This window comes from Typha angustifolia, chromosome 15 (assembly GCF_048772165.1).
Source record: "Typha angustifolia cultivar Huaian chromosome 15, ASM4877216v1, whole genome shotgun sequence".
Classification (NCBI taxonomy): domain Eukaryota; kingdom Viridiplantae; phylum Streptophyta; class Magnoliopsida; order Poales; family Typhaceae; genus Typha; species Typha angustifolia.
Genome location: NC_133253.1, coordinates 19,669,447 through 19,679,938, shown reverse-complemented (window position 1 = coordinate 19,679,938; position 10,492 = coordinate 19,669,447). Strand labels below are relative to the sequence as shown.

General features: G+C 44.0%; 2 protein-coding genes across 2 annotated transcripts; both read left to right on the top strand.

The window, feature by feature from the left end:
- The first annotated feature begins 200 nt into the window (after positions 1-200).
- On the top strand, positions 201-3,223 carry LOC140777767 (subtilisin-like protease SBT1.5). The gene has a single exon (XM_073122108.1). The coding sequence runs from the start codon at positions 415-417 to the stop codon at positions 2,758-2,760; it is 2,346 nt and encodes a 781-aa protein (XP_072978209.1). The 5' UTR covers positions 201-414; the 3' UTR covers positions 2,761-3,223.
- Positions 3,224-6,918: 3,695 nt separating this feature from the next.
- LOC140777915 (ethylene-responsive transcription factor 1-like) lies at positions 6,919-9,539 on the top strand. Its single transcript, XM_073122336.1, has 3 exons — positions 6,919-7,364; positions 8,309-9,235; positions 9,347-9,539. The coding sequence occupies exons 1-2, from the start codon at positions 7,103-7,105 to the stop codon at positions 9,193-9,195; spliced, it is 1,149 nt and encodes a 382-aa protein (XP_072978437.1). The 5' UTR covers positions 6,919-7,102; the 3' UTR covers positions 9,196-9,235; positions 9,347-9,539.
- Positions 9,540-10,492: the final 953 nt, after the last annotated feature.

Below are 10,492 nucleotides of genomic sequence, written 5' to 3'. Positions count from 1 at the left end.
ACCATTTTTTGTGAGCTATCAAATCAGGCTTAGCTTAGCTGCAGGATCCGCCTAACTATTCTTTTCTCTTTGAATCTACAGGAAGGTTTGAGAATGATTTCTTTTTCCTTTTCTTTTCGTATAATATGTACATATATTTCTGGGATATATACATACGACAGCTTTACCTTTCTTTCTGGTTTCTTTTTTTTTTTTTTTGATAAAAAATTCCAGAGATTCTCTGCAATCCACGCATCCTCCAAGGCTCTAATGGTATTAAAGAAATATAATTAAACGAAAGCACAAACTCATCTCCGCCTTCCACCTGTACACTTATAACAGCGCTACTCCGCTGCTACTTAGTAGTGTGGTGAGTACTTCTCTCTCACTCACACTCCCCCCCTATCTCTATCCTCCTCTCCCTCTCCTTCCACCATGGAAATAAACCTCCACTTCGTTTATCTCTTCCTCCTCCTCCTCTTCCCTCTTTCTTCCATCTTCGTCAATGGTACCGAATCCAACGGCGATGGCGGCGCGGAGCGCACCTACATCGTCCGCATGGACCGCGACGCCAAGCCTTCCGTCTTCCCCACCCACGCCCACTGGTACGAGACCTCCGTCCTAGCCGCCTACGGTGGCGGCGCCACGTGGCCTCCTGGCGGCCCATTGATCCACACTTACTCCTCCGTCTTCCACGGTTTCTCCGCCCGTCTTCCCCCCTCCGCCGCCGCCTCTCTCTCCTCCCTACCCGGTGTAGTCGCCGTACTCCCAGAGCTCATCCGCCGACCCACCACTACCCGCTCCCCTCTCTTCCTCGGTCTGCTCCCTTCTCCTCCCTCCGCCCTCCTCGCCGACTCCGACTTCGGCTCCGACCTCGTCGTGGCTGTCATCGACACCGGCGTCTCCCCCTCCCACCGCAGCTTCTCCGACCGCGGCCTCGCCCTCGTCCCTCCCAAATGGAAGGGCGCATGCGTCTCCGGCCCAGGATTCCCCCCTTCCTCTTGCAACCGCAAGCTCATCGGCGCGCGCTTCTTCTGCGGCGGGTACGAGGCCACCTCGGGGCGCATGAACGAGTCCGCCGAACTCAGGTCGCCGCGCGACAATGACGGGCATGGGACCCACACAGCATCCATCGCCGCGGGGCGATACGTCTTCCCTGCCTCTACACTTGGCTACGCTAGAGGCGTCGCCGCCGGGATGGCACCCAAGGCCCGCCTCGCGGCGTACAAGGTGTGCTGGATAGGTGGTTGCTTCGACTCTGATATTCTCGCCGCCTTCGACGCGGCCATTGCCGATGGGGTCGATGTCATCTCCCTCAGCGTGGGCGGGGTCGTCGTGCCTTACTACCTCGACGCCATCGCCATAGGGGCATTCGCCGCTGCCGAGGCGGGTATCTTCGTCTCCGCCTCTGCTGGCAATGGCGGTCCTGGCGGCCTCACCGTCACCAACGTCGCCCCGTGGGTGGCCACCGTAGGCGCCGGATCCATGGATCGCGACTTCCCCGCCGACGTACAGCTCGGAGATGGCCGGGTTCTCCCCGGGGTTAGCGTCTACGGCGGCCCAGGACTTGCTCCGGGAAGGCTTTACCCGCTCGTCTACGGTGCACTCTGTCTCGACGGATCTCTCGATCCGGACGCCGTCCGGAACAAGCTCGTGGTCTGCGACCGCGGCGTCAACCCCCGCGCCGCCAAGGGCGACGTCGTGCGGCGCGCCGGTGGCGTTGGGATGATCCTCGCCAACGGCGTCTTCGACGGCGAGGGCCTTGTCGCCGACTGCCACGTCCTTCCCGCCACCGCCGTGGGCGCCTCCGTCGGAGACAAGATTCGGAAGTATATCGCCGCCGCCACGCCCAAATCCCCGGCCGTGGCTACTATCCTCTTCCGCGGGACCCGACTGGGCGTTCGCCCAGCGCCAGTAGTAGCTGCATTCTCGGCCCGCGGTCCAAATCCGCAGTCGCCGGAGATCTTAAAGCCCGATGTCATCGCCCCTGGGCTCAACATCCTCGCCGCATGGCCGGACGGCGTTGGCCCCGCCGGGATCCCTGCCGACGGACGGCGCACTGAGTTCAACATCCTGTCAGGAACGTCCATGGCATGCCCGCACGTGTCTGGCCTCGCCGCACTCCTCAAAGCGGCGCACCCAGAGTGGAGCCCGGCAGCAATCAAGTCGGCGCTCACGACCACCGCCTACGTCAAGGACAACCGCAATGCCACTATGGTGGACGAATCCACTTCCGAGGCCGCCGATGTGTTCGACTTCGGAGCCGGCCACGTCAACCCGCAGCGTGCTATGGACCCTGGCTTGGTCTACGACATCTCACCTTCTGACTACGTGAATTTCCTCTGCAATCTCAATTACAGTCAGCAGAACATCCGGACAATCACAAGGCGCCCCTCCGATTGCCGAGAAGCCCGAAGGGCCGGGCACGCCGGCAATCTCAATTACCCATCGTTCACCGCTGTGTTCGTCGCCGACGGAGCAAAGGCAAGGAGATCGACACACTTCATTAGGACAGTGACCAACGTCGGGAGCGGCGGCGCCACCTATCGAGCAACAATTAGGGCGCCGGAGGGGAGCAGGGTGACGGTGGATCCAGAAAAGCTCGTGTTCCGTAGAGCAGGGCAGAAGCTGAGTTTCCTATTAAGGGTGGCGGCTCCGGCGCTGACGGAGAAGATGGAGCCAGGGAGCACCAGATTAAGGAGCGGGGCAATCACTTGGAGCGACGGAAGACGCACTGTGAATAGCCCAATTGTGGTCACAATGCAAGCACCTGTGGAGTAAGCCGTAATAAGGGGATGAATGGAAAACCTTGCTCAGGGTTCTGTATAAGGGTTTAAAGATTTTATTAAGTTCCTTCTTTTCTTTTTAAGCCCTTCGTTTTGAAAGCTGCATAGGAGAGAAGGGGTTTTGAAGGGGTTGTTATTATTATTAGCTTATATCTACATGTGATGATGTTGAGCACTTATCTTGTGGGCTTGGAATAACAAAAGCCCCCTATGAAGAATTACTGAGGAGGGTCAAGAGGTGTACATTACTTGAAACCAGGAAGAAGAGAGGAGTTTCTGCAACAAGTGAAGAAGAGAAAGAGGGAAAAGGAGTGTAATGAGGGATGAGGGGGATATATGTTAGTTGTTGATGTTTGCTGTTATGTAATTGGTTAAATTATTTCATAGGACTGTACCCTTGTGTTCTTCTGCTTTTAAAAGGACTGAACAGATGCATGTGAGTGGTGAGAGTGGTAGTATTTGCTTTGTTCTTTTGCTCGTTTTGGTTTACTCTATAATGGCAAGTGTAAGGTGTGAGGCGACCTTGATGGCTGGCAGCCTGCACTGCGCTACCGACTACCGAGTTTAGTGGCAGCCAGTTGGGCCTCCTGCTTCAGTAGCAGTACTGCAATGAAGGAGCTCCCTGGAGCAGGTAATAATTGGTAACATTTGGCTTCACTGCTGCAGCTAGCATTCTTTTTAGTCCTTGAGTTTTATTTTGGAAATAATTACAGCTAGATCTTTTGTACTATTCATAAATAAAAAAATAAAAACTAGTGTCAAAAAGTAAATAAAGTCTATGTGAAAAATAGACTGTAATTCAAAGAATATAAATGTAATGGACAATATTTTATTCAAACGTATGTTTCTTCCTACAAGTCTCACTCAACACCTCCAGATCTATATCAAGATAAATAAGCTTGGATTGTAGGCAAAGGCTTACTTTAAAGCAATCGAGTCCATTTAGTTTTGGGCGTAGAGGTTGCGGGCTTTCCGACTCATGGAAAAATAAGCGGGCCGTGGAATGTATTCGAGGCCCATCTAACATCTAACTCTCTCTCTCTAATGGCAATCTAAAGATCCCAATTGGAGAAAGTACATATATACACACTGGATTTAGAAAGTGAAATAACAGCTAGCATTATTAAAAATTAAAGACTCCATGATTTTATGAATTGTATTACGAAAAGAACGGCGGGCGACACGTGTGCATGTTTGGCGTAATGTTCTGATATCGTGATGTCGTACTGCAGTTAAATACATTTTTAACAAGCTTTGTTTGACTCAAAATACTTTCTGCCTGTGAGAAAGACGACGGAATAAGTTGGACTAGCTGCCTGAGGAGTGAGGAGTAGTGAGATCCATATTTTCTCTATTTTGATGTGAGAGATATTTTGGGTCAAAGGTCCAAATATCAAAGTCAAAACTTACAGAAATATTCTTATCCAGAGAGTTCTAGAAGTTCTTATTTTCTCATTATGGTTTATGATTAAATTAAGTCGATTGCCCTTGCTTAATGACACATGTAACAAGAATCGTCGTGGAAACAAAATCTAGCAAGCCTGATGAACTAGTTTTAGAGCAGGTATGATCATAGTTATCCGATATATGTATATATGTGACCCGTCTAGTATTGATCTCTATCCTTGTGAGATAAAATTTTGAATAAATTTAGATAAGATCGACCAACACTTACATGAAAAGCTAAAGGTGAAAGGAACACGCTAGCTACATGGCATATGACACATGATGTCGTTCTCATAATTCTCGTATGCATAAATCAAGTTCACTGAACTTGGCTCCATAGGAGGGGAAGGAGATGCTCTGCTCCAACACCATTAGTCCAGGTCCAAGTACAAAAGTAGACATGTTTGGCCTAATGCCACCGTTAATTCCAACGGTCCTTTTCCCTGTCGACAAGCCTATCTTAATTTCTTTGGCGGATATAATCTAATTAAATTTGCTACAATCAAGCTACGGAAGAAGCCATCAGAATTTAATTTATTTGTCCTTGAAATAAACATATTTAAAACTTGCACTGCACCTCCATCGATCCTTACAACTACGCTGTTTTGAGAGATGAGATACATCCACATGACCGTAACTGCCGAGGGCCCACTTGCCTTTGGTCCCATATATGCTCTCATTTTTCTCTTTAACCCTAGGGCATCTCGAGGTTAGCCATGGTCAAAAGGACAAAAAGAGAAGAAGAAAGAAAAGCAGGAGGAGGGGTGCTTCTTTTACTGCGTCTAGATGAACAATCAATCGAAACGTGCAACACCTGCTTCTTTGACTGCATGATTCACTATCTTATCAGGAGAGTTTTCTCTTTTTTAATAACCTGGGAGGAATATAAGAGAAGAGATGGTTGTGAAAAACGTGAAGAGGTTGACTCAAGAGGATAGCAATCCTGGATGACTACCGAAGACAGGGACTGTTGCTAGAGCTTCGTTCAGGATGCAAGTCTCTTGTATTTTCTCTGCCTTTGGTGTAATGATTTGTTATAACTGTTATCTGGTTATTTCTGTACTATTTTTTGATGTGGATTGCTTGATGTTTTGTGTTATGTGGTGGTTGTTGTTGTTGTTGTTGGTTGTAGGTTGTAGATCTAACTCCACATTATTTTGCTCTTTATATAACTATAACTCATGACCTTATATATATATATCTATAAGGTGTGGATGCGATCAGTTTCGATCCACTATTGAGTGAACTCAAAGATACTACAGAGTTGGATCTGTAAGTCAAACTTGACTTGTATAAAACAATGTAATTGATGATTTAAAACAATTAATAAAGGCCGGCCCGGCTCCCTCGGTAAGTTGCAATTATATAAAGCTAATGAATACATCATTAGCATAATCGGATCATTAGCTACAAAAATGGGATACAATATTGAAAGAGGACGAAATCATGAAGCACCGGAAACTAAATCTAGCGTATAAGTTATTTTATACCACGTCCGATTAAAGTAAAGTGCGAAGGTGACGACGATATGGTTGCATGAAGAGAAAAAAAAAGAGGAGAAAAAATAATAATAAATTACAAGATCAAAGACTCGAGGGAATTGTGACTTCCAGGTAATATATATTGGAAATTAAAATAAGGATGAAAACTTAATTATGACAAGCTTTAGAGATCTTGATGAGAATAACTTGCATGGGCTGGTCATTCCCATTTACGTTGAAGTAGACATTAATTAGTAAAGATAGTAAAATGACTCAAATGATATTATTTTTATTAAACAAGTATAAATATTCGGAGAGAAAATTTTGTGGGGGTTAGTGATAATAACAACAATAGAGTGACTTTTATTCAAACCAATAACAATAACTTAAAAGTTAAGAAGAGTAAGATAATTATCATCTAAAACGTATGAGCTTAGAATGTATTAAACTCTCCCTACAACACCTAAGAAGTTGAAGTGAGCATAGGAGTTAGGTAAGAATTAATGCTCTAAAATATTTATCACCTCCAGAGAGTTAGATGGTGACGATTAGGCCATCATTCCTCTTGAGAAAGTATTAAAAAGCTCCTCAAGATCACCAAACCACTTTGAGAAGTATTCGATGGATCTCTTATTATAGACGTGGAGGTTGCATTTTGCCACTAAACATTAGGCAACCCAACCACAATACCACCAATTGATGATTCCATTGGACACAAACGATTAGTATAAAGATTAAATAAAATTAAAGAGTCCTATCAGGGCCTTCTACATCACTTTTGCATTTCTTACTATTTAGATATCCTATAGATATTGTGGCATTTCTAACAAAAAGTCTTAGACAATCTATCTAACAACTTCTGCTCTTTTTGAATGATTTAGAAGGCAATATATAATTTGCAAATAATCCTCCCCTCATTTAATAATCAAACTACCTAATAAACTTTCATTGGTATGGTTTAACTAATATAAAACCTTTAATTACAACAACTATAATAGTAGGAGAATTTATGAAGAATAATTTTTTCTCACAATTATCATACTCTCCGATTAAATTTACTCGCCGTATCATATTTTATATTTACTTAAAAATGAAATAAAAAATACAAATAAAATTTACAGTAGGGGCATTTATGTAATCTTGTATATGTCCAGCCGACCTCCTTGGAATATATGATATATACTCTCTGGTAATTAAAAACTCCGGCGTATCGAAAATAGATAGTATTTCTGTTTTCCTTCTCTGCTTCCCAAAACCCATTAATATAAAAACCCAACCATCTCTCCTACTCCCATCTTTCCTCATAATAAGAAGCCTTTGGCTTGTACTGCTGCTTTCGGTATATACTAATTTACTTCTGCTATCTCTAAGAAGGAAGAGCCGAGGGAGTCTTAACTCGCCAGAGGAGAGATGTGTGGAGGAGCAATCATCTCCGGCTTCATCCCCACGGGGGCCTCGAGGCGGCTCACCGCCGACTATCTGTGGCCGGATCTGAAGAAGGCGTCGAAGAAGAAGAAGAGCAAGAAGCAGCAGAGGGTCGAGATCGTCGACGACTTCGAGGCCGATTTTGAGGAATTCAAGGATGAAGTAGGGGAGTCCGAGGAGGACGATGAAGTGGAGCTCACTGATGTGAAACCCTTCTCCGTCGCCCCCAAAATCCCCCTTTCCCAAGGTACTCGCATGGAGAAAAAAAATTGAAATTGTGGTAGTACTCTTTTTTTTTCTTCTGTTATTCTTCCTCGTGTTTGTTTACATGGTCAAATGGGCGTTGTTGGTGATCATAGAACGGCGAACATTTCTCGTAGATTAATCACATCCAAAAAATTGATTTTTTTTTTCTTTTGGCTTGCTATACTAATTTTTCTTATTGGGTCTTCATAAAGATCAGAGAGTTGTTTTGGGGGAAGCGTAGTTTATCATTTCGTCCTCTTAATTATGTGTTTGGATGGATGAAATTTCCTCAAATCGAGTTCTGTTTTGGGCTGGAGAGTTGCTTTTAGATGATTGTCGTCATCTTTTAGCTGTCAATTACCTCTTCTTTTAGGGGTACACTTCAAAATCTTATCTTGAAGTTCTTCTTCTTGGTCCTAGCATGTATTGTTTTGAGGCAAGGAACTATTTTGGATTTTGCAGTTGATAGATGAAAAAATGGAGCCAAACAGTAATGCAAGTTGCTTGTCGTAGATTAGGATCAATTCAGAATCGGTTTGCTCTTGTGTAAACTGTATTTGTTAATAGTTATTTCTTAGCGACATGCAGTAAATTGGGCATCACCTTTATCAAATTTTGATGAAAACATAGTTCTGCTTCTCCTTATATATTAAAGAGAAAGCAGTTTTGCTATCATCGTAGTGAATAACAAAGAGAAAAACTTATCAGCAAAATTATTTTGATATGAATTGAACTTTTGCACTGAGCAAGTATTAGATTATTTACTATAGGGCGTATCTTCCTTGTCCTGATTTGTTATCGTTGGATCTGATTAGTTTGTTGAATGCTTACCTTTATTTATTCATGGAAGAGAAGATGGAAGCTCTTTATCTGTTAGAAGGATTTGTTTCTTTCTCTGAAATTTCTCTCTTGAATGCACCATGATGCTTCGTTTTGGGAGTGCAGATGGATTGACTGCTCTGAAGCCTGTTGAATATGATGGACCTGCTGCTAAATCAACTACAAGAAAGAGAAAGAACATATATAGGGGGATCCGCCAGCGTCCTTGGGGTAAATGGGCAGCTGAGATCAGAGATCCTAGTAAGGGTGTCCGCGTTTGGCTTGGAACGTTCAATACTGCTGAAGAAGCTGCAAGGGCCTATGATGCAGAAGCACGTAGGATTCGTGGGAAGAAAGCCAAGGTGAACTTTCCTGATGAGGCACCCCTAAGAGCTCAAAAGAGCCTCCCAAAGCCAACTGTCATGAAAGCGCCCAATTCAAATCCATCTGAGAAGCCCAACTATGATCAATCTTTCAATTATCTGTTAAATGCAGATAATGATCTATACTCGACTTTTGACATCCTCGAAGAGAAGGTGCCTGTTAAGCAATCTGAGAGTTTGAGCTTCTTCCCTGCAGTTATACCTGTTGCATCCTCTGAGGGCCCTGGGATGAACTTGTATTCTGATCAGGGAAGTAACTCCTTTGGTTGTTCAGACTTTGGCTGGGAGAATGAATCGAAGACTCCAGATATCACATCAGTTCTTGCTTCCACTAACACCATAAGTCAAGTTGATGAGTTTGCAATCCTGGAAGACAGCAGTCCACCAAAGAAAATGAAGAACAATGCTGGTGAAGCTGTGCGTGCTGCGGAGGACAATGGTTCGGCCAAACTCTCTGAGGAGCTGTGTGATTTTGAATCATACATGAAATTTCTGCAATTTCCCTATCTTGAGGGGAGCTCGGATGAGTCAATCGACAGCCTTCTGAGCAATGATGTGACTCAGGATGTAGTGGACAGTGTGGATCTTTGGAGCTTCGATGACCTGACCATGGCTGCTGATAATTACTGAGTGGATCATGGAACTGGCAACTGAGACTCTACAGATGAGCGTAAGCATTCCATGATTTCATTTGGTTTTGGCAGCCATTCTTTGGTTTCCATGCATCTTCTTATTCTCTTCTTGAGAGAATTCTGTCTTGTTGCCTTATTTTCTGTTTCAGGAATCTATATCTATGGAGAAATGAAGAACCGATGTTGTCAGCTATGATCTATCTAATAGTACTTTGGTTATGCTATAATTGTGAGGTACTGTATATCTTAATATGTGTTAAGTTGCGTAATTGGGTCCTTATGTGACGCCATAATGTCCTATTCCAGAAACTGATCAATAGTTGCATTTGGTTTGTATGTTTATCTTCTGTTCCTATCCGAGATGCTTATGAACTTTGGTCCTGCTTCTTGTGCCTTGTATGTGTGATTCCTCGGAGTAAATAAATATTTCCTATCAATAATGCTGCCCCGGGACAATCTTATTAATGGATTTTTTTTGTCAGCATAATTGGGTTTTCTTTTCTTTCCACTGGAATCTCATCAATGTCTTTTATTTGCTTTAAATGGATTCCAGCTGTGTGAAAATCTTATAATTTCGATGTAACTATCACCAACGATTTGCCTTAGATTTGTAATCTAGCTTCTCTTTGCCACTCGCTGCATTTGTCAATTAGTTAGCTATGCTGAAGCTTAAGATCTTTTTCCTATCTAATAATTCCATTTAAAATAGTTGCCACTAGTTCATAAGAAACCAAGAGATCTTTATTGAGTTGTGACGTGCTTGTTTGTTGCTTTAAGTCTTTAGCGGTGACTAGTGAGATCATTGTATACGGAAAGAGTGAAGGAAACTGGTCATGTGCCTGCGCTTTTAAGGTTTACAGATCTACACACTCTTGTTAGGTTTGCATTACTATCTGGCTAGCAGATTCTCAAGAGAACAGTCTCTCCAAGTGGGGACCTTTCATGATCTCACTTTTTGGCCCCAGTTCTCGGTGGTTGGAAGGGATAAAGTGATGCAAAAAGGACCGTCTCATTTGTTTGTCTATGATTTTTATGTGCCACATCAGCAGTAGGTTGAGAAGGAGCTATTTCTTATGCTGTTGGTCTTTATCGTTCATCCAACTTGGCCTTCCAATCTACTCTCAGAAGTTATCGTCCTGGCCAGGCATATCATTTCATATAATGCAAGTGGCGTTAGATACTTCTGGATAGATGTGATCTCTCTTAGACTCATGGTATCTATTCACGGAGAGACGGGTAGTTGTGCTCATCTGAAACAGGTCTATGGAATCTTTCTGTGCCAATTGTTTGTTGCC

What these genes read in the sequence shown, in the direction of transcription:
- LOC140777767 (XM_073122108.1), top strand. Translation starts at nt 415, where the DNA reads ATGGAAATAAACCTCCACTTCGTTTATCTCTTCCTCCTCCTCCTCTTC.
- LOC140777915 (XM_073122336.1), top strand. Translation starts at nt 7,103, where the DNA reads ATGTGTGGAGGAGCAATCATCTCCGGCTTCATCCCCACGGGGGCCTCG. An exon ending in CAAAATCCCCCTTTCCCAAG is followed by an intron (nt 7,365 to 8,308) that starts GTACTCGCATGG and finishes TTGGGAGTGCAG; the next exon opens with ATGGATTGACTGCTCTGAAG.